General features: G+C 43.1%; 1 protein-coding gene and 1 pseudogene across 1 annotated transcript in view; both read left to right on the forward strand.

Annotated features, from left to right (window-relative positions):
* LOC120836228 (plasma kallikrein-like) overlaps positions 1–13,850 on the forward strand; it is a 32,061-nt gene extending 18,211 nt beyond the window's left edge. The window contains exons 3-7 of the mRNA XM_042290624.1: positions 3,836–3,965; positions 6,382–6,517; positions 9,826–9,939; positions 12,009–12,198; positions 13,628–13,850. Of these exons, the coding sequence (XP_042146558.1) occupies positions 3,836–3,965; positions 6,382–6,517; positions 9,826–9,939; positions 12,009–12,198; positions 13,628–13,850 (793 nt within the window). The remainder of the gene's footprint in view (positions 1–3,835; positions 3,966–6,381; positions 6,518–9,825; positions 9,940–12,008; positions 12,199–13,627) is intronic.
* A 6,380-nt stretch (positions 13,851–20,230) lies between these two features.
* Positions 20,231–22,728, forward strand: LOC115318291 (annotated as a pseudogene).
* Positions 22,729–23,809: the final 1,081 nt, after the last annotated feature.

Below are 23,809 nucleotides of genomic sequence, written 5' to 3' on the forward strand. Positions count from 1 at the left end.
CAGCGTTGTATCCTTCTAACAAAAGTTGATTTAGTGGTTTTCGATGATGCTCCGCAAGTTTCTAATATAAACTATATATATTTCTAATTTTATAAATTAAAAAGTTGTTAACACATTTTAATTATTTAGTCAACTTATCGTTACAATTAACCCCCTATACTATGTCCCCCTGGCCGTATAACTCACCTGCACAAACCGCATAGGTGTAGCTTTCACGGCTTTTTATAAACAAATCTGTTAATTTAAAAAAACACCCGGTGTACCTATATATATATATATATATATATATATATAACTGAGAAGAAAAAACTCTGAGTGAAAACAGCAACACTGGACGATTTAATCTTCGACGTTTCGGCCGGAGTCCGGCCTTCGTCAGGAAGAACTTTTACAGGTGAACGCGGGTGGTATTTATACAATGCTACGGTCGAGTCCAAGTTCCAAAAACTGCGGGATGACGGTTGGAGGTTCCAAAGAAGCGTAGGAGGAGTTCCAGATGGGCAAACGTTTATACAATGTTACGGTCGGGTCCAAATTTCGGCGGGGTGACGTTTGGAGCTTTCGTGAGAGGGAAGCGAGGGCAGTTCGTATCCGGGTGAAGAAGCTTGACGGTCGGGGCCAAGTTTCAAGGACGGTGGGATGACGGTTGTAGCTTCTTGAGAGGGGGCGCAGGGTGACTTTGTGTCCGGGCGGCCAGGGGTGACCTGGACGATAGCGTACAGGAGACGAAAGACACACCAGAAAACTAAAGTGCTGCCTCAAAAAAAAAAAAAAAAAACGACACGGTCATTTTGTTTATTTTTTTTTTTTTTTTTTGCTTTGTGGCGCATGCATGAGTCAATTTAAAAGGGAAAAATGTGGGTCCGGACATTTCGTCGAACGCCGTTTCATCGAACGCCGTTTCATCGAAGCCCTTTCATCGAACGCCGTTTCATCGAAGCCGTTTCATCGAACGCCTTTTCATCGAACGCCGTTACAGCCTGTAATATTCTTGTAATTTATTTTAATCTTTATACACAACGTCATCTAATTCTCCCTTTTTTAAATCACAGGATGCAGTGACGAGATAAGTTCCATTGTGAACATGTCCTGCTTCGAGAAGAAAGCCTCCATGAAAAAATTACACCTCTATGTCACATGAAACTATTAAAAATGAGATAAAAAAAAACAGAAAGCACGATGTACTTTCTGGGAAGCGGGTAGTGTTTTCTTGTCTGACAGCGTGTACTTGTAACCTTGGGTTATGTGAGGATCCGAAAGGGTTCTGTCTTCTTGGGTGACAGAGTACACCCAGGGCTTTACTATTATCTGGTGCGGGTTGGCCTTCCTAAGAAAGCGTCCTGAAGAACATTCATAGGCAAAAGGGTCGGTGATAAAGTTGACAGTGAAAGGGAGGTGGTTCCAGTTCAGGTGTAGCCCGAAACCATGTTGGCTGACACTTTGTGCAGCTTTTGTCTCTTTGAAGTTTGAAAATTAAAAAAAAAAAAAACAGAAACGTTCAATCTGAGCATACGGCTGATAATCAGAGTATCGTTATATTTTATTTTGTGTGCTCTCCTGGCAGAGTATCGTTATGTTATAAGCGTGCTGCATTGGCAGTTAAATGCCTTTTGTAAATAAGCCTTCAACTAAGCGTAAGTGTGCAAACGAGCTGGTGTGAATTTCACATTACTGAAACCCCCAGATAGCCGGTAAAAAAAAACGACACAGATTCAAAAGCGTTTTAAGTGTCGGTCCTTTACCTCCAGTGTCATGTTTTTTATCATGTATATGAGTAAAACTTCTGGTTTTTATTTCTAGTATGGTTTCAGATGGTTTTTATTTCTAGTAATTTGGCTCCACCCTAAAAACAGTTTCACAAGTGACTACCTTAGTCTTAACAAATGTAAGGTAAAACATCTATAAAGCACTGTTATGCCCCGAAACTCGATACAGAGAAATTCGATGAAACGGCCCTTAGCGATTCGATGAAACCGCGTTGGATGAAATGGCATTCGATGAAATGTCCATTCATTCGATGAAACGGCGTTCGATGAAACGGCGTTCGATGAAATGTCCGCTACCCGGAACAATGTTAAACCTAGAAATAAAAAGAAAGGGAATGAATATCAAACCTGGAAATAAAAGAGAAAAGTTGATGGTCCAGTTCCGGCCACAAACGCAGTACCACTGCTAACAATAAGGTCTGGGACCCGAAAATATGTCCCCTGATCGCTGTTGCTATTCGTCTGTTAGCATTTTAATCGATGCCAGAGTACCGGGGCTTTCACTTATTCTTTGTTTAATAGCGTTGAATCGGTAAATTAGGTAGGATTCACGCTGTTCACGTTCGCGATTTGATTTAAATCCAGATTTAGGAGCGTCACTGACAATTTATCAAACGAGAGTTCTGGGGTAGCGAGATGTTTGGATCGAGGCAGTGTCGGAAGATTTATGGCGTAAGATTTATGATTATTAAAGCGCAGTCTAAATGCCGTTCTAGTCTGCCCTATGTACTGCATTTTGCATACTGTACACTCAAATAAGTACACGACATTCGACGAGGCACATGTTAGGTGCCCTTTAATTTTTATCGAGAATTACTAGTGCGTGCTGCTGGCCGTGTTTGTTTGCTGCATCTGTTTACAGATCAGACATCCTGGGTGCATGCAAGGCCTACATTCGTTAGGTGGTGGCGATGAGTTAATCCGAGAGTTTACTAGCGCAGTGGTTCTCAAATGGGGGTCCACGGACCCTTTGGGATCCGCGAAGTCCTGCCTCATCAGTCAAGCCCGGCAAAAAAGAAGTCGTTTTTTTACCAGGTCGAGAACAAATGTTTCAGTTTGGGGCGAGTTTTCTCGTGTGTATGTCAATAAGAAAGGAATACTTTACACAAGCCCCCAGTTAAATGCTATTAAATCATTATAATATTTAGCCTATACCTTTCGCCTCCCCTCACCACGAACGGGGTCCTCCATCGTCTCCGCCGATCCACAAGGGGTCCGCGAAACATCGACAGTTGAGAACCACTGTACTAGCGTGCCTTTGAGGTTACGCGATCATGTGTGGACTACCCCAGGGGCGGATGGAAACGCGCGTTTAAGGCGCTCGCTTTGTATATATATATACAATATACAATAAAATATATATATATATATATATATATAAAGTAAGGTAAAAATAAAACAATGGACCGGGAAAAATTAATAAGTCAAAGATGCGTGCTGTCGGAGTTCCTAATACGAAGTTTATTACGACATTTCGAGCGGGGACCGCTGTTCATCATATATAAAAAAATAGAAACGAAATATAGGCTGTCCGAAATTTAAAACAAAGAACTCTTTGAAGTAACGAACTACCGTCCTTAGCGGACGTCAAGAGTTGCAAAAACGTACTAATCGGCAAGATAATGAACTAAAATTTATTCATTATTGTTTTACTTAGTGAAAACAAACACGTGGTTCAACTGAGGAACTTTCCAAGCATCATCCGAAACCACTAAAACAACTATTTTTAGAAATATATGCAGCAGCTGCAGGGAGAGCATTTTACGGCGCTCTGAAGAACCGCTCAGTTTGAACGCGTAATCGGAGCGCATCTTTGCACCTGCGGTCCTCCTCCCCAGTGGCTGAGACGAGCAACACATGTGCGCCCTAGACGCTGACGTCATATGAAACGCGTAAGTCTTCGGCGGAGTACAATGTAGTCTTTTCCAAACTTTTGTACTGATCAGCTTTCTTTAGTCAATAAATTGAATCAGGAGGACGCACTGGGTCTCAGGTGGTGTTCATATGACGTTCCTTCAAAGTAGAGAGTAAGCACAGAAATAGTAATGTTATGTATAATCAAATTACAGCCAAACACCCAAGAGATTCTTCAGAGTTTTGCTCGGGAGCTATTCCAGGCAGCAAGCAGAGAAAGAAGGACTGAAGGAAGGAATTCAAACCATCTGCATGTACTCTCAATTTGTAAAGGGCAAATTTGAGGCAAGTGACCGCATGAACGCTCTCATGAAAGTTGTTACCTTACCAAAATGTTGTGAATAAAATTTAATAGTAATCACACTTACTTAAATTAACTACTTAATTACTAATTGTTATAAAAACAAAACAAATTTTAAAAAATAACTATCGATATGACCTGCTCTTGCAGCACACACTATATATTTGTCTAAATCTCACTTTATTTCTCGTCAACGCTACATGCGTTAAGTACTTTCGGGAACGTCAATGCGGTGATTGCACATATTTGGATGATATGCTTTTGCGATGTTACCGCTAAAGGGAAGACTAAAAATTACAGTTATCTAACAGCTCAGAAAATGTTCAAAAGGCTAGAACACAAAAATTTTAACGTGTATGGACATTCGAATGCTTCATTTCGAGAACAATGCTTAAGCGAGTTCGGCGGGTCAAATGATAAAACCTCTCATATCCTTGCTTCAGCGGGCGACGTTGCCAGTTTTATGGGCGATCTGCATTAACCAGGTGGCACTGTAAGTCTTTATTCGAAGTAGCACCTCCCGCCGAAATGTTCACGTCCATCGGGTGGTAGGGAATTAACCGCCCCACGGCGACACCGGTATCTTGAAGCTTTTCGCGTGCCTGGATTTGAGAGCGCTTGAAACTGGTGAATGAGTATTACGTGATTTGTATTATGGGTTAAATTTAACTGTACAATTAATGTGGAAGGAGTTAACGAAATCGTTGGTCGACTGCAGGCAATTCCGCCTTTCCGCCCGCGATCTTGCTCTTGACGTGAAAACGCCGACGTGCAGCCAACCCGCACAAGAATTGGCCGCCACTAAACTGAAAGCGCTCTGCATGCTTCAAGTTCTTCCCTCTCTCAAATCTAGGTTTTCTGGAAGATCTTCTGGAAGCATAGAGAGGAATTTCCGTTGGTTTTACGGCAGCTTTAGGTCTATGTTTCGAGATTCGTATGCCCTATTGAGGCAGTTACTAAAATCAGCTAACGATGCACAGGTTCTATAGGCTGGTTTCCGAACTTGCGTTTGACTGCAACTAAGTGTGTTAAACAACATTGTGCACCCAATTGTGCTCGCTTATGACGAAAGAACTCACTGACCAGTGACGTCATCAATCGGGGAACCCTGGATCGTCTAAATTGTTTGCACATTCCCTTTACTTGTAAATCTTTTTTCAACCTGAGCTTACCATACGTTTAACAATGTTGTGAAGGACAATTTCTTGTATATGGAGCAAACAATTAATATCGCAAATATTGCAAAACCTTCACACTAGTTAAATACAGTTTCAGTCCTATCTCATAGATGGCGCCTGAGTACCAGGCAGCGTGTTATCTTGTCACAAGAGAGCGCAAGTCTGCACAACGCCCATGGCTGCAGAAAAACGCAAGGGTGTGGATCGACCTTGCGTAGACCACCACGCCTTTATCACCAAAGTTCTACTGCGTCTGTTACCCTTTGAGAATATCGCCCCTTCCAATGAAAGCCAGGAGCCTTCCGGTGTAATAAAAAGCTAATATTACTATCTAATTCGTTGTGCAAATATTATGAAAACCTTTTTTGACAAATGCTTCGCAAAAAACAAACAATTGAAACTTATTTAATTATGTGAGTTGAGAACTTGTTAGAATAATAACCCAGCCATTAATCCATTCCTCCACGAATCAACAATAACGATCAAACAATTATTTTGTCAAAAAGGGTTTAGAAAAGAGTTTGGCAACAATCCTCTAGGGTTGCCAAACTCAACATCAACAACTTATTTGCTGGCGAGAATCCGTGTCGTCCGGAACGAATGGTGTTTAGCGCACCACGGCTTGTTGCCGAATGTAAATAATTTATTTTGTTTTCGCAGCTTGCAAAGTGAGAGACAATTTGAAGTACAGCTGAAAGTAATATCATTTGTGTACGTTGAGAAATGCATTGCCTTCACGTGGAAAAATCTACTTAGTACAATGTGCAATGATTGTTTTAATATTTTCTGTAAAACTTTGTTTCCTACATTACACTACTCAATTGCTCAAATAGTGCTTGGTAGCTGTCAAATTTACGCCACTAAAGAGTATGTACGTGTTTTGTTTTTGTTTTATCCTCTGCTTGTGCATCATCTCGTGGAATTTGAATCAATAGAGCAAAAAATAATAACTAAAATTATGCTTCTTTAGTAAACCGCATAGGGTTCTTTCATCCCTAGGGCTATAAATTCTTGAAAACATTCAAAATATTGAAGTTTTATCCGCCTCTAGAATAGCCCAGTTAAAACTTTTATTATTCTGAATGTCGCCAATTTGTTCATGCACAGGGCTCGAAAACAAGATTTAATTTTTATGTATTTGCAATATACTAATCTGAAAGTATAAAATATTGTTCTCATTATATTTAGAATTATATCAAACCACTTGTACCTTTTTTTTTAGACTGACATTGCCATCATAACACTGAGAAGACCTGTGGATCGCTCAGAAACCATTAAAGCAGTTTGTCTGCCCGACAACAGTGACAATCCAGATTGTGACGTTCCCATGTATGTTGCTGGATGGGGATACACTGAACGTAAGAGCAACTAATAAAGTTGTCATTCAAAACACCTAAGGCTGATATTATAAAAAAGATGACTATTTTAGAGGTTTCTGTCTGTCCACATTGTAACGTTCCGAAAGAACGCCCACTCAAAATGAAGAATTTAATGCTGAAAAACATGGGGTGGGCTATCTTTGGGGATGCCACAGCAAAACTTTATAAATAATTAATGTTAAAGACCCTGGCACCGGCAACAAACCACGTGACGCGGGAACTGATACCGCAGATCGCGGACACGGGAAATTCGCGTTTCATGGTGCGAAGGACTCGCATCTCACGGAAACAGATACCGCAAATGGCGGACGCAGCAGGTACAATTCTTATGGCGCAACAAACTCGCGGTAACCCTCTACAACTTTGCCTGTCACATTTTTCAGACCTGCCGGTAGAGCAAATTCCGCGGTTGGTGCGATTCCTCTCGGATATCGCGTGACATCCGACAGGAATCGGGGGGTGGGCGATGTTTCGGAACCTTTATGTTACAAATAATTAGCCAGAAAAACGGGAGGCCCACTCGGGGGCGTGAGTTCTCTTGGAACTTTACGGTAGTTTTAGTTAGCGGAAAGGAATCACAAAGAGTTGTTGCCACCTCTGGTATTTCCTGGCGTTGCCGTTTTCCTCTTGAAAAACCAAAACGTTCCTTTCTGGGACCCCTCTAGTTTTTAATCCTTATTAATGAACTCCCAAATGACGTATTTTCCATCTTCCGGTTGTACATTGATGACTGTATGGTTTACCGAAATATTCACATTTATTCAGAATACACCATTACACAACGTGACCATAATCGTATTCTCAGCTGGAGTAATAACAGGAAAATGGCGGTGGGCGTTTCGACGTGCTACCATGTGCAGTTTACGAGATAACACTTTCCATTCCTTTTCCCTTAATCTATAAATATTTAACTTGTAGCGTTAGGTGAACAAATGTAGTCTTTTGGCGTATATTCCACCGAAAATATTTCTGGAGGAACATTCCTAGGATTTACAAAGTGCACAAAAAACCTTCACGACTTTTTATTTAACATACTGCTAATACGAGAGCATGACTACATTTCAGTCAGGCCAGGGTATTCCTGTCAAAACTGCCTTTGGTTAATACTGTTGTATGACATACACTCAAACAAAACAAAAATCGAAAAGAGTAGGTTTGGTACTATACTCCATCTCATCCTGCAATGAACTAGGGCCCGAACGCCAAGGGCCCGAGCACTAGCTCAGGAAAGCGCGCATCCGAATTTCAAAAGAGTGCGTGAGAGAACTTTCGATACGCAGAGTACGAAGAGCACTAATTTCTCGCAAATGGTTCTCTGTTTTGAACGGGCGCTATTTTATATTGGTGAAGGAAAGGTACACGGTATTCAGTCTCATAAACATTCATGCCATATTTCGTAAACATGACAACTGTTTGGAGAAGCTGGAGGGCGCAAGTCGTTTAGCCAATCCAATCCAATCTTTGTGAACGCACCTGGACCTGTATCCCCCGTCCACACGTAGTCCGTACATACGCTCCCTCGTGGAACGCACGATCTGACTCATCTTCATTTATTAATCGCCACTGGTTCTTATCCCGGGTTCTCTTCGTCACATCGCATACAGATGATATTTAGTCCCTTCAGTAGTCTTCAGTAGTAGCAAGCGTACGCAGCCAGCAAATGGCTTTATCGGGTTCCTTATTGAACCCAGCGGCTTGTAGCACTGGTCCATCGCACGATGAGACGGAGTATAGTCATACAGTAACTCGCAAATGTTCGATCAAGATAGTGAAGTTAAAAATGTAAATGTTGTACGTAATTGATGCTTCATATAACCATTCTGTGCAACAATACTTCAAGAATGAAATCGGATACACACTAGCATAGCGTCAATGATTTGGAATATTTTGTTAGCTTTCCGGTGATAATCCCTTGGGGTGCTGCAGTATACCCCTGTAAAAAGAGATTAGGTTATACCTAACTAACAGTTAGAGTTGGTTTATTACACGAAATTACGACACTGCTTTTTATGTGTAGTATAACAGCGGATTGAACTTTTAGGGTGTTACTAAAAGCGCTTTCCCAGTACAGTGTTACGCTTCCACCAAGAGCCTATCAAACTATAATTTTAAAGCAGACATAAAATCTGCACTTAAACTATTGTATTGCTTTGAAGGGACTCTTTAAAACATTAGAAATTAAATGTGCGGTTGAGCAGCACCTATATTAATTTTCCTACGGTTTCGAAATTAGCGGTTCAACGTAAAACAAAATTACAATTTAATACTCGCTCCTAAGAAAATGTTTGAAATGTTACATAAACCATTAACACTTTCTTTTCTTTTTGTTTTCTTGCAATATTTTTTAAACGTGTTTTCTTGTCATCACATAAGCTTACTTGCTGTTCTGTTTGAGAAAGACGGTTCGGAGCTGCAAAGTTCGTAAGAAACTACCTCATGAAAGCACTTTTTTTAGGAATTATACCATATACCAGATATTTATATAGTAAATATGAACGCGTCCGGCGTCACCTACAGTGATTAGAGCGTGGAAAAACGAAATCAAAGATTTTGGCAGCAAATAAAATTTAAGGTTGCTAAATTCCTGTCAAAGTAATTTATGGTTCACTTAATCATATAAGCAGAGTAAATAAAAATACGGTATTTTTTCAGAAAGCCCAAGGCAGTTGTTTTGGGATAATGATTTCAGCATACGCGTAAATCGCGTAGAATTCATCCCCTTTATAAAAAAAGTAAAAAAGCAAACAAAATGTAATTTAGGTGTTCTTTGCTAACTGGTAAATTCGGCATGGCATTATGAAGCGCAGTGGTGATGTGAACGCATTAAATTCGTAACAAAAGTGAGCTCTCGCTTGGCGGTCTCCCTGACTTTTCTTCGTGTAACTCAATACTGGCCAACGCCTCGATGCAAGACCCAAATCTGTAAAAACTGTTCTAAAAATTGTCCGCATTGGTTTACAGAACGTCTAAATACATTGTGGTTATACTCTGTATTCTGGAGTCCTCACCGTGTGTATCAAACCTCCAGACAGCAATTGTGATGTATGGTGCCAAACAACAATAAAATCGCCTTCGCTCCGCATAAGTCCCCGGCACACTGATTTTCCAATGCTTTGATGGATTCTAATAACAATATAGTTTCTAATTATACGTGCATATTATCTGGGACTCCACTCGCAACAATTTGTTGTAATCATTTAACGATGTTGATGCACTCTTAAATATTAGCACCTACAGAGTCCAGCTACATTATTCAATATCTCTTTTTTTTCTACTCATTTTTGCAGCGGTCATGTCGAATAATCAGTCTTTGTCTGAAGATGTGGACGAGTTTGATGCCAAAGAAGATTTGATGACAGTAAACTCCGGCTCCGAGGAAAAACCCCAAGAAGTAACTGAAGGTGGGGTATACCGATGCACTCAGATGTGCTTAAAGGGGCGCTAACGGGTCAAAATAATATTTTCTTTATTATCCGAAACGGTAGAAAAGGATGCCTGGACATGATCCTCAAACTTCGAAACTTGGGAACTCAGTATTTGTGAAATAAAAAAAAAAAATTCCCAAAGCCGAATTTGAGCTTCCCACGGGATCCGCGCTAGTGCAGTAATGTCAAAGATTGAATTGTCCTGCAACTCAAGTTTCTTTCACACCTCCAAACCATCCCGTCCCGAAGTGTCGTGTTCGCCCGCGTTCCGCGATCAAACTCTCCTCTTCGTGCCCGCCGCCTGCTGCTGTAAGCAGACGACGCTTCACTTTCGAGTTTGAAGTTATCTTAGGTTCCTTTCAGCGATTTCAATTTCTTTGAAACGGTGCGAGGTCGAAGAGGACGCGCAGTGGACTTTGTCAGCGACGTGAGGGGCCACGTTGCGCCGGTTCTGCGTGAAAGGCTGCCCCGGCGGAGTTACCACCGAAACTACTGTAAAACAGATACCGAACGCAGTTGTTGTGGCCGCTTGACGATTTCCTTTTCGAAGTCTGAGAGGTCATCGGGCATTTAAAAAAGAGAACTTCGCCCGATTCCCCGACTCACCGATCATTCTCACTGCCATATATGCCGTGCGCCGCCAGCACCGCCATGCTTACCGAGGGATGATAAAAAGAAAGCAGGCGACGTTACTTCATACTTTGATTTTTGGTATTTCCAAAACAAAAGCCGGAGTGCGTTCGCAATTGCGTTAAAAAAAAACACATCTCGTACGATTGTGCTTATTAAATATTTAAGAAATGTCGCTTACAAATCTTCTGAAATTCATATTGTTGGCGCCACAAATAAAAAAAATACGAGGAAGTGAAACGAGGGAGAGAAGGGCGCCAAAAAAAAAAGGCGCGCTCGCTTGTAGGAAATTTCCCTTTTTCGCGTTGTGGTATTTTTTTTTCGTTTCTAGGACTACAACTTGCATCGTTTCAACAACGAAAATACGACCTTTGGGGTGTCAGTGCCCCTTTAAGAATGTTGCTGCGGTATTGGCTTGCTATAAAAGCGTCTAACAGCTTAGGTTCACGTATCCATTTGGTTCAATGCTTCTGGAGCAGAAATGCTCCAAATGTCTAGTACAAGGATAATTTTACCTTCACTAGGTATTCCTCTCACCCTATATGGGCATTCTAGTGTCCTTCAGAGCCTGATTCCGTGATCCCCTCCATGCTAAAAAAAATAACTGTAGATATAGGGATACACTACCTGTAGCCACAAATACTTACAGTATAGCTCACTAGAACAAACTTAATTTGAAAACTCAAAATCAGGGTTCTAATGGTGAAACTCGCCTTAAACGCGTTGCGAAAGGTGTTCTTGCGTTCCAGCTCTCATGATCTGACCATTTAATTTACAGGGGTTTAAACTCAGGTTACCTAATTTTAGCGACGTTCGAGAAGTATATTCTTATTTATAACTAACGAGATTCCTTTTGATAATAATGTAATTACTGCAAAGGTGCAAGCGAGTTGAACAAGAATAACGCTAATAATCCCTGCGAAGGGGAAACTAGGAAAAACACAAATCTCTAAAAACAGCTAGGTGCCTCTTGCGCTACTTCAAAAATCCTTCTCGTCCTGATATCGAACCATGGACGTCTCTATTTCCAGTGGAGCGCTCTACCAACCATGACCAGGCGGATTTTCCAGTCGCGTACAGGTCACTGAGCTCTGTTGAAAATTTGTGCTTGTCCTTTGTACTACTTGCTTCCCTTCTCCAGGGAATTAATATCTTTAAGATTCCTTCATACCACAGACGTTAAGCAATTTTACCTGGAGAGAAAATACAGATATACTAAAATCAATCCCGCAGTAACAGACGTTCTTGCGTTCTTTAATTTTTTTCTTAAAGTCCTACACAAATCGTGAAGACCAATCTCGCAATATAAAGCCCATATAGAAAAACTTTAATGGTTCCCAAACTCAGTTCGAGTTACGAAAAAATGTTTCATGGTCAGCTTAATCCCTCGGCCTCCATCTGATTTTATATTTCAGACACAGCAGAGTATTCTTACGAGTATTATTATGATGCGACACCAATGTACCCGGCCAACACCATTCCTGATATGCTCCAAGAAGCCCGGGTTCAGTTAATCCCAAATGAGGAATGCGAAGGGATGTACAACGACTCGTCACTTCATGGAAACATCGTTTGCGCTATGCACGACTTTGGATCTATATGCTGGCTGAGGATAACCATTTCTTAGTAAGATATGCACCATTAAGTTAATATAAGGCAAGTCTTAAGAACTAAATATACCGATCGTCTTTTCGAAGGCATTTAAAAACATCTGCAATCAATATAAATATCTTACGTAGGTGTTCGCATGCGTTCAACGGCCCTAAAAACATCTAGCAGCCCAAGAAAGACGGGGTGCAGCCAGCCAAGGTAATATTATTACTGAAAAAACTCAGAATGCAACATTTTCTAGCGTCAGCAATCAAGAACGCTGTCGATTGTGCTCACTGACAGAATGAGAATGATAGGGAGCGTCGTCAGAACGCCCATTCACCGGCAAACTCTCAGCACCTTCAACTGTGCTTTGGCAGCGCACGCGCCCTTGAGGTGCACGAGACGTCAAAGCGTCCTCTAATGTCGGAAGCTCGCGCTGGGGGCGGAACAGCTGAAGCTCCTCCCCGCAGTCATTCTGCACATTCATCCCTACAACCACTACTTTCCTCGATATATTTCTTTCTTGGACCGGAAGTCACGTGACTTGTTTGGATTTTCGTCGTTGTGTTATTTTTTCTCTTATTTCTTTCGTCATAATAGACTGCCTCCGTGACTATCATCTAGGCATACGAACAATCTCCGAATATTCAGCATTCTGCCTATACTTCGTTCACCTCTAAGCTGGCAGTGCGATGGAAGCTACGCGCTCGCCGGGTCAATCAACCGCCTCCCTCTCACCAACTGACTCCGCTTTCGTGGCGTTAGGATGGGCGGGCGCGCCATCGTGTGGAGAAAAATAGACGTATAACTGGTCAAGCAAGCACGTAGATTCCACTACACTGCCCGTTTAGAAATCAACTTGGTATAGAAACAAGTTCCGACAAAGAGGAGTCCAAGTGTACTCAAGCTTTCTTTATGACCCCCAGTGTAGCTCTTCCATGCAGTGCTCTTTGTGGTGAGCACGAAATTTTGATTGGTAATTTTAGAACTGATTGTTAGAACTTTTAAAGATTCAAGAGTGTCGAAATTAGAAGTGTTAGTCAAACAAGACAGACAACAATAAGCATATCCGTCAGCCTTTTGGTGTTTATACTGGTTCGCCTATACTTCTTTCAGTAATATTGGGAATTATAAATGAAGCCCATGTTACCACTCAAATATTCGTTAATGTCGTTAATGTAAATTTTGAGTTACAACTCAAATTAAGCGTGTGTCGCCGCGCAGACACGGTGCATTCCAAGTACCTTTCAATGAGAGTACATTGATTAGTAAATACAAGCCACAGGTTTCTTCGACACAAAAATGGAGGGCGTCAAACTAGCGCAATGGCTGGCCGACATGGCGCTATCTCTTAAGCGTGAACGAACGTAAATTAGCTTTTTCGTGCATTCCCGTTATTTAACTCTTCAATTTTTTCTGTTCGCCTTTCATTTCTTAAATAGGGCGACAGTGGAGGGCCGTTGGTGTACAAGACAAAGGATGACCGCTGGACCTTGATGGGACTAGTAACCGCTACCGAGATGCCATGCAACGTCACCCATCTCCCAATGTACTTCGTTAGAATTAGCCCCTTCATGGACGACTTCATCCTTCCGTGCGTTCATGATCCTAGTAATTGCACATGCAAGCCAGCAATCAATACAGAATTCGGCGTTTATAATTAGTGTGCTTTTATGAAAATCTAAAAACCGGTCATATGTGTATGTTATTAAAACAATTACTGAGATCATCTGTGCAGCCTTCGGGCGAAATCATTTGTTTAAAGTGTTTAAGGTGTTTAAAGTTTTACAAAAAATAAAAAAAAATATGTATCTGCTTTTTTGCAACTAGTTACCGAGTGTGTCCGCGTTAAGACCACATATTAAGCAGACGCTCAATATACCAAATTCCTTAGAATAGCAACAGCAGAAACATGCTTCTTCTGCATGAGGTTCAAAGCGGCAAAGGTAGCTAATGCCGGACGTGCGGCAACACTGATAGTGATGATGGTCGACCACGACGACGACGGAGTGGTGTGGAGTGCTGATTTCGCTGGTGTCTAATAAGGCGGCTGCTGTCATGCTGTTCCTGACTTCCTGCGACTTGGTAGCCCTCTGGCTCCTGCTAAACTCCTGACCGTCCCGAAACCTGGCCGGGACGGCGAGGGGTTAAGAATGTTCCTGAGACAATAATCCAGAGGCTTTTAAACTGGCCATGCGAAGCGCGATGTGTTCAAAAGTTATACTTTTCGCGTAATTTCACCGAACAATGATATGATACCGAAAGTCAACAATTTAATTAATCAGTTACAGGTTATTAATTCGCAACAAGAATGGGTTGCTTTTGGTAAATCTCTTCCCATTTTCCTTCACTTCTAAAGCCGCAGTTCGCTGCCGTGGTTGTTGCGCACATGTGCAAGTTACAGAAAGATTGGCAGTTTCTTCGCAGAACTGAGTAATTTCATATCCCGTAAAATGGTATTTGTGGACGCACTGGACCAACATTTAGGGTGGCGATGCGTGCTAGTTGGTTCATGCTTAGTAGATTCGACACAGGGCATAACAAATGCAGACAAAGTAGAAGGTGAGCACAGGACAAGCATTTGTACTCGAGTGAAGTTGTTATTGAAAATTAACACCGAAGTAAACAACAGCATTCACTACCAGCATGGCCAATTCAGCACGTTTCCGGATATCATGTCTCTTCGCGATGTAGAAGGACCGATGTTTGGCCTACACGCTGCCCAGACCATTTCTTGATTGTGTAGGCCTCTAAACGTTCGCTAGCCGTCTGATCTCCCCCCCCCCCCCCCTCCACACTTCCAGCAATCGTGACGTGGTGGAAGTCGGGCTGCCGTCCACGATTTGCGCAATGAAGCGCCAAGTGCCCCCCAGCTATCGACCGTAGAGACCAAGCATGCTCACCCAATATTTCATTTATACATCGGCCCGTTTGGCCGACTAATACCTCGCCGCACGTCAGCGGAATCCTTCCTATACACGACGCCCATCGTACATTCCACATATTTGTTCCTATATTTGACTGAGCAAATGCGCTTGGACACAATTTTGTTGGCAACCCTTGGACACAATTCCGCGAGTTTGTTAGGTGCAGAAAACACCATAAGCGTGTCGTATCTCTGGGCCACTCTTAGATTGTGGGATATTTGATGAAGGTATCGAATGAATATCTCTCTCTTATTTGGCCTATCTTTTTTGCACTGTAGCCCTCCCCTCACTTTATTAAGTAGCGACTCCGGAACACGTACAAACAACGATGTGGGGAAGCCAGCCGCAACCAGTTGCTCCAGCTGCCGGCCAAAACTGGCATGCATCGCATGGTGGCATGATTTCTCCAAAACCGCATGTAGCGAGATGAAGCAATACCTATTTTTATGAGTTTAGAATGAGAAGAGACGAAAGGAAGGAGAGCCTTCTTCGATCTTAGGTTTTACCACCAGCAGACATGACTACGTGGGCGCCATTTATCCCCGTCCGAGTGAAGCGCTCTGTGCGCCGAACATAGTGTGGTTGCCGCGTCTGGCAGAGAGTCATCACCTAAATCTATCTTACACCGTGCGTCCTGGTCACTTTTTTTTTCTGGTTGCTTAAAAGAGTAAGGAGTCGTAAAACCTCAATTATACAATATATTTGAGTACTTCTCAAAAACCGCTGCTAAAAATCCCCGACATATTTCGAAAGGCTACCACACCAAACTTGTCAATACACTGAGTTGTATGTAGACTATCAAAATAAATCGGGGATTTCTAGAAGTGGCTTTTTAGATATTCTCAGTTAGTTATCTTTGGAAACTTTTGTTCACTATGATGGCAAGCATTACTCGCAACAAGAGGGCATATGTATCGAGTAGTGCATCGCGCCAATCCTCAGCGATATATTTTAGCACAACTTGATAGCATTCTTAGCAGCCGGTTTCAAGGGTCCAAAGTAAAGGAAGTTTTAGATACGTGGATGATTTCATAGTTTTTACTGCTTCCAATACCAACGCTTTTGAAGCAGAGACTGTGAAAACCATGACCACTTTTAAGTAATGCCCCTGCACGCTCGACGCCACGCATGAAAGGCCCGTAGACAACACTATACGTTTTCTTTACGTTCGGTTTTTATTTCTCAACGGTCACATCCGCATGCGCATAAGCCGCTGCTTCCTCTTCATTCAGACAACTCCAAGCTGATCAAAATACGTATTATAAGCCTCTGTCTTAACAATGCATTCAAACATTTCACTGAGCCTTTGACCTTTGCTGGTTTTGAGCAGCACGCAATGCGGTTGACAGCAGCTGGGCACTCCAAACACATCCTTGTTATGATTGCTGCAGGCCTTCTAGGAAATCACTGTCTCAAAGAAAAACAGTGGAAGCCAGCAGGCGACACAGAAAGAAAAAGTTGTTATATCGTATATTCACCAAGAGTTGCACAATTCGAAAAAAATCGCTTTACAGTCAAGTGTAAAGGTAGTGTTTTCCGCGCCCAATACGCTCATGAAATTGTGTAAACCAACAAAGCTTGACGTGCCTGCAATACACGGATGAGAAAAGAAGCGCTGAACAAAAATTGTCGACTGCCACGTATTTCATGGTATATGGCAATTCGCTGTCTTGTGGCGTACAGTACGTCGGGCAGACGGGGCGATGCCTAAATGATGGGCTTCGCGAGCATTGTAACAACGTGCAAAAACACAGCGATGGATTTCTTGACATGCACTGCAGGGCATGCGTTCATGCTCCACTATTTGATGGATGCGTTAGAATTAAAAAGGCGAGGCTACGATAACAGGTGAAATTGTAGTGGCTGAACTCAATAATTACTTAGGCGAAACGTGTATCGCTAAGCCTTCGATAACTCTATCTGAAAAGGAACTTGCTTACCCGGGAGCAAGATAATGCTGTACCTTGAACATGCTCAGTGATGGTTGTTTGTTTTGTTTTGTGACGAAGTTTAACTACAAATACCGCAACACGTTTCAATAACAATCAGTTCGAAGAAGTGCCTCGTTTGCGTCCTCGCCCCCTTCCTCATCGTTTTTGCTGCACAGTCCGCGGACTCCCTCGGAGTCCACGGAGCAATTGAGCCGCCTCAATTGCTCCGCGAAGCAATTGAGTCGTCTGTTAGCAAGGCAAAATCTTTTGTGAAACTTTATTGCCAGATTTTGTTCTCGCTTTATGGCACAGGGGCGATACAAAAAGTCTTCGTGATTAAATATTGAAAATATCAATGCTTACAAAAAAATATCGACTTTTTTATCGGGAATTTCCTAAACTTACGTCGAGCCCCTCTGTGTCTGTTGGTAACAACGGCCCTGGCAACGCTTTGTTTGGAGCGGAGCGCCATGTTGTGACGTCATCACTTATGGGGTCGATTGGGCCGATTTAGACCAAATCGGATTTCCTGTATCGGCTCCCTACGAGAGTTAGAGTTGCGCGTCTGCTTTCCACGTGTCGCAACGCCGCTATTTGCCGAGATCCGATCGCGTGAGGAACCGGATCAAATGCCGTGCAGGAAAGTAGACGTTGCACACGCCTCGGCGTATATTCCCCTGCTTTTGAGCGTGCGCGTGCCTCGAGCGCGCGGCCCCTCTATTCGCGTTTTCAGTCACGTGAGGAGCCGCATCAACAGGCCGTGCAGGAAACACGGCGTTACGGGGATGAACGCGCAACTCTGACTCCCGTAGGGGACCTATAGACCTATTCATTTTAGTAGTCGCTTCACCGGCAAATAGAGGGCGCTGGCGCACTCGGCGCCATTAGTTTGCCTCAATTTGGTTGGTTTTGGTTTCAACGTGAAGGCTGCTATGTTGCTGTTTTACGTTGCATTTGCTTAATTTTGTGCTAAGATATTTTGCTTGTTGTACACAACCAATGAAACAGTGGTATTAAGCCACTTTGACGACAACCAGGTGTAACCCTAAATTGCGGGCTTTTTTTACCAGCTTCTTTCATGCATCTGATTTTGGACAGTTGCGAAAAGCCTGACTAATGTACAGGGCAGATTACCATCGTCTACGGCCGTACCCAAAGACACCAGTCTCCAGAAAAACAAACTAATGAAGAGACGAACACGTGAATGTAAAGAAGCATATCGACAGCTTGATTAGTAGTAAGTGTACTAAATCGGCTAGAACAGATGGGCTCGCGAGTTAACTACTCACTGCTTGCTTTTCGTGGGCACCCAAACTTTAGTGAACTTCGCAGACTAAAAACGTATCGTGTAAGGATGCAGGTAAGTGATATAAACAAGTAGTATCGTATCGGCCTTTGTTTTTTTTTTCTTTAATTGCGGACTTCAGATACTGCAGCAAAAGTTAAAACAACGTACGCAAAACAACAAAAAAAAAGTGTTGTTGTTATGGCGCATGAGCCGAACCCAAACCGCGTTTCGGATTTGCAAATAGAAAAATACGTTATTTCTTTGTGCACGCTACTCTAAAACTCGGTACTGTTAAGTGTCTGTGGCAGTTCCTTACCCGGGAAGACCCAGCCATTGTGTTAAAATAATGGAGGTGGATGACAATGGTTATCTAAATATAATCAATAAATTACTTAAGTGGCTGTCGAAATGGGAGCAAGGAATTTATTGAATACCCTAAACTTTAGAGGTTAACCGACCAATTAAAAGTTTACGTTGCGAAAAAAAAAGAGTGAGAACCTCAAACTCATGTAGGCGTGATATTATGAACAAACAAATCACCTGATGTTGACGTACTTTTAGCCTCAGATAAAATACAAGCAAAACGTTCGTTGTCTATCTCCTCCGCGAGTTTTTGACATAATCATAGGAAACTGTTTTCGATGTATTATGAATACAAAGAATAATATTTTCAGGAAATACGGATAGTCTCCTTGCGCTGACTATTCTTGAAGCCTTCCGATCCTACATGCGCGGTATAAATATACGCGCTACTTACTGAGAATGTTCCGCGACTATTATTAAGCAAATCTCAGTTGTCATAAGGACCTTTGAACCCTCGTGATGTCTTAGTCGTCGAGTAGATGGATCGGACTACCGTTTCCGAAGTAAAGCCCGAAACATATGTACGACAAAACCGTCCGATCGCGCAATACGACGGTTGGAGGCGAGGGTTTTCCACGCTCTCCGATGCTTCGAAAACCCTCTCCCCCCAAGGTCATTCCGACAGTCCGCACGTCGGATCCGAAGGTTTCGTCGTACATGTGTTTCGCGCTTTAAGCGCGAAACATATGTACGACGAAACCTTCCGATCCGACGTCCTACCGCGCAATACGACGGTCGGAGGCGAGGGTTTTCAACGCTCTCCGATGCTACGATGACCCTCTCCCCCCAAGGTCATTGCGGCAGTCCGCACATCGGATCGGAAGGTTTCGTCGTACATTTGTTTCGCGCTTTAAGCAAGAAAGCGCGGTGAAACGCGACGAAGAACACGACGAAAAACACTCTCCCCTCCACACCTTGGCATCCGCAAGGCGTGGAGGGGAGAGTGGTGCAGCAAGTTGACGCAACCTAATGGCTGCCGCTTCACGTGATTCCAAGATGGCAGCCCGCATGCGGAGAAGGATGAAAAGGTCTAAACAGGAACTCTAGACCGAATCGCATCGCCGTGCTCCCTGACGGCGCGCCGCCTGCTGCAGAGAACAGCGCAGTGCGCAGGCTCGTTTTTTTCTAATCTGCTGGCTTTCTCGTTCGCTCCCTCTGCTCGCAGACTGAATTCCGGCGACAGACGCCGCTTCCGCCAGTCGTGGTTCCACAATCTTCGCTCATCGCCCTAGACAGCGGCCGAACGTCCGAGCTCCCGTGCTGTGCTGCACGGGCAGTTCACGCGACTCTATTGCTCGACTAGCAGAAGCGTCAAAAACAATCGCACGAACTCAGCGTATGCGCCTCGGAGATTGCGGCGCGGGGGGCTGCACATTTGCCTCTACAGGACTACAGTTACTCCGAGCCACAGGCATTCGCTTCTTTCGCACCCGACATCGTCATGCGGGAAGAGCCCGTGGACGTTTTCTCTTCCGCGGCCGTAGTTCTATAAAAAAGACGCACCATAATAAACCTTTAGACCGAATCATTGTTTTATGGTTTTTGTGCATGCGGTTTTTGTGGAGCAGAGGAAGGGCCGTCCGCTCTGCGCAGCCATCTTTCACGTCAACCTGGACTACCACCGGAAGGCGTGTGCGCTCGGATACGCCGGGTGCTGCGCAGGCACCGAAAGTTCGTCAACAACGCCTTCTACAACTCGCCGATGATTGTCGCCTGGTGCGTTGCCTTCGCTACACTCGACCCGCATACAACGAGTCATCCTCACGGAAGACTTCTGGGAGTCTTTAAGAGCCTAAATTTTGACGTGGGAGTAATATCGCCGTCTAAAATGTCAGATAGGTAGGCACTCTAAGAAATACGGAGTCTCGGCTTTCCTGACTTTTGTGTTGCTACAGAGTCTGGAACGCACTCCCAGACTCAAAGGCAACAGAACATGGCGTGGTATTGTTTAGGAAGAAATGTGACGATTTATCGTTAGATTAGTTCCAAGGTGATCATCTGTTTCAGCTTGATTGTGCTCGTCATAGTGTATGTACATGACTTGAGTCAATCAAGGTCACCTCTGCTCTTGTTCTTAATCGTTCGATTGTTTTTTGTGCGCGCCTGCATTCTCATGTCTCTCGTTTAATAGATGCTGAGTTTTTGGTATGTCCACAGCTATCCAGGAGGACTTTACGAGACGGCCGCAAAAGCGCTGGTGCACGAGAATCCTGTGCTAAGGGACACACTTGGCACAGTCTGGGTGAGCACAAACACAGTTACAGTTACGCAGCCGGTGCTGTAAGAAAACACGTGTAAATATGACTGTTTTTGTCCTAGATTGCCTTTCTGTGCAGCGTGCACTTTAGCCATAGTCCTAAACTTTGTGTTACCACACAATTTTAAAAAAGGGGAAAATGTTTAATCACAGGACTCATGGAAAGTGTGTTTTTAATATAACTTAGGAAATGTGAGAAAAACTCTGGACAGGGTGCCTGCTGTACAAGCAGCAAGGGAGATATTTGGCAAGCGAAAAAACGTTTAGGACAGTGCAGCTACTAAAAGACAGTGTCGTAAGTTGAGTCACAATCTCTGCATTTCAGACCATTTAAGAAATTGTTATCTGCTTGGACCAGGCGCAGCCTTATTCGCTACAAGGCCCCAGAGACGTTTGTTTTGAAAGTATAATTTAGAATTTTATAAGGGCTTAACATTGCGGGTATGCAATATATTAATATAGTATTATAAGAAAGCAAGTATTTATGGAGCGGGATGGCAACACTGCAGCAAGCACTGACCTCATTTTGATTGTGTACTGCTTAAGGAATATTTTAATGACATTTTCTTAGAATCAAAACAAGCTGGGTCGTCACCTGAAGCTCAGTGCGCAAATCAGTACCAGCTAGTATGAGAGCTTGTTGATGTTATTGGTGGTGTCTCTTTCCTGTTAACTGCAAATGTCCCACTAGCCACAGATGTCAAGCTCGACGAATCCGTCATAAACGAACATGTTGACTTCATGACGAGGGAGATGAAACGACGTTCTCCTGACCTACGGAAGCTCGGAGATTCTATGAAAAAGACTCGCTCTTGGAGAAGAAAATGAACTGTGGATACGCACCCATCAGCAGCTGATATACTGAAAAAGTACCCAGCCTTAGACAACACTGAAATGGTGAGCAGAGCATGAGGCTAGTGCTTGTATTGCTTCCACATACAATGTATGCGCACAAGATTTTATAACTTCCTTAATTAACTCTTTACACGAATTCTATAAAGTTCGTTTCTATTTAAATTGTATTTCTATAACAGTATTATGTTTTCCTGGGCAATAATTCCATACAAATGCTATTCCCATAATTTTAGCTGCACCAGGAGTTCATTGCCATCACGGTTGTAGATTTGGAATCAAAGTTGCTGGCATTCATTAACAAGTACGGGGAGAGATGCCTCTACCTGGTGAAGTCTCGCCGCTGCGCGAAGGAGACAGTGCACTAGCTGCAAGCAGACCTAAAAAATTGCAAGGAGATGCCAGGAAGTGTATGTGTTAAAAACCTCCTCCTTAGATTTAACAATGCTGTAACTACGCTGTTGCTCGTCGTCATTAAAATTTTCTTGCAACAGATCGCTTTGCAGTTGGCATGTTTCAGTTATTACTCATGCTGCTAAAGGAACAGCCGAGATCTCTAAAAGGACCGGTTAGAAATACCCTCTTCATTTTTACGCGGTCTAAGTCATCGCAACTGGGCTGAATTTCATACTGCAAATGTTACGGGACATCTAGCCTGCCCTTCGTTTTGAGGGCTCAAAGGCACACGAGGCCAAATATATATTTGCCATGTTTGAAGGCGTGATTGTGGAGGTCGTCGACATTATAGCTGGTGTCGCAACCGTCATGGAGATTTATTGGATCTTCAACATCAAGCACTCAAGAAAGAACAAGAACACGTTGGCGCTCCTCGAGCACTTCTGCGGACTTCCAAGCGCACCGCAGACACCATTGGTGATACGGGCAATTTCTGCCATCGAGAAAGTTTTGAAGGATGTTGAATGATGTCTAGTCTATATGTGCTGAATAAGTGTTCAGTGTTGAATTCGTACTGAATAAACGTTCAATAACGAATTATGTTGTGCTGTTTTCTTCTTGCTGATGGCTTGCTAAAGAATGCGAGCCATAGTTTTTAGGGTATTATATACGTTAAGCTAGTAGTTAGTACTAGGTTTCGCGGATGAGGTCAGTTCCCGTTACTACCTTCTTTGGTTAGTAACTGTTACTAACACTCCTGTTACTAACTGCAGTTACTAAGAGGTTAGTAACATGTCACAAGCAGTTACTAACCTAAAGTCAGTATTTATAACGACCATTTTTTTAATAGTGTAGGTCTATAAACATTTACGCACCAGAATAAACCTTTTCACCGAATCATTTTTTTAACGGTTTTTGTGCAAGAGGTTTTTGTGGAGCAGAGGTAGGGCCGTCCGCTCTGCGCAGCCATCTTTCACGCCAACCTGGACGACCATCGGCAGGCTTGTGGGCTCGGATGCGCCCGGTGCTGCGCAGGCACCGACAGTTCGTCAACAACGCCTTCTGCAACTCGCCGATGATTGTTCCTGATGCGTTGCCTTCGCTACACTAGACCCGCTTACAACGAGTTATCCTCACCGAAGACTTCCGGGCGTCTTTAAGAGCCTAAATTTTGACTTGGGAGTAATATCGCCGTCTAAAATGTCAGAAAGGTATGCACTCTAAGAAATATGGAGTCTCGGCTTTCCTGACTTTTGTGTTGCCACAGAGTCTGGAACGCACTCCCAGACTCCAAGGCAACAGAACGTGGCGTGGTGTTGTTTAGGAAGACATGTGACGATTTATCGTTGAATTAGTTCATTACTTGAGTCAATCAAGGCCACCTCTGATCTTGTTCTTAATTGCTCGATTGTTTTTTTAACCCAAGGTTTCTTATGTACTGTGCCCTTGAATTTGTTTTCAAGCCCTCGCTCATGTAATACGTTCGAAAGGATTTCTTTGAGCAACAATGAATGAAATGAAAGGAAATGAAAGTGCTTGAAAGAGCTAATTGCTGCAATTTAGGCAGGCCGCTCGTCGATTGACGGAACTAATAATGCGTTTAGAACCA

This window comes from Ixodes scapularis, unplaced genomic scaffold, assembly GCF_016920785.2.
Source record: "Ixodes scapularis isolate PalLabHiFi unplaced genomic scaffold, ASM1692078v2 PGA_scaffold1__304_contigs__length_218370807, whole genome shotgun sequence".
In the NCBI taxonomy this organism is placed as follows: domain Eukaryota; kingdom Metazoa; phylum Arthropoda; class Arachnida; order Ixodida; family Ixodidae; genus Ixodes; species Ixodes scapularis.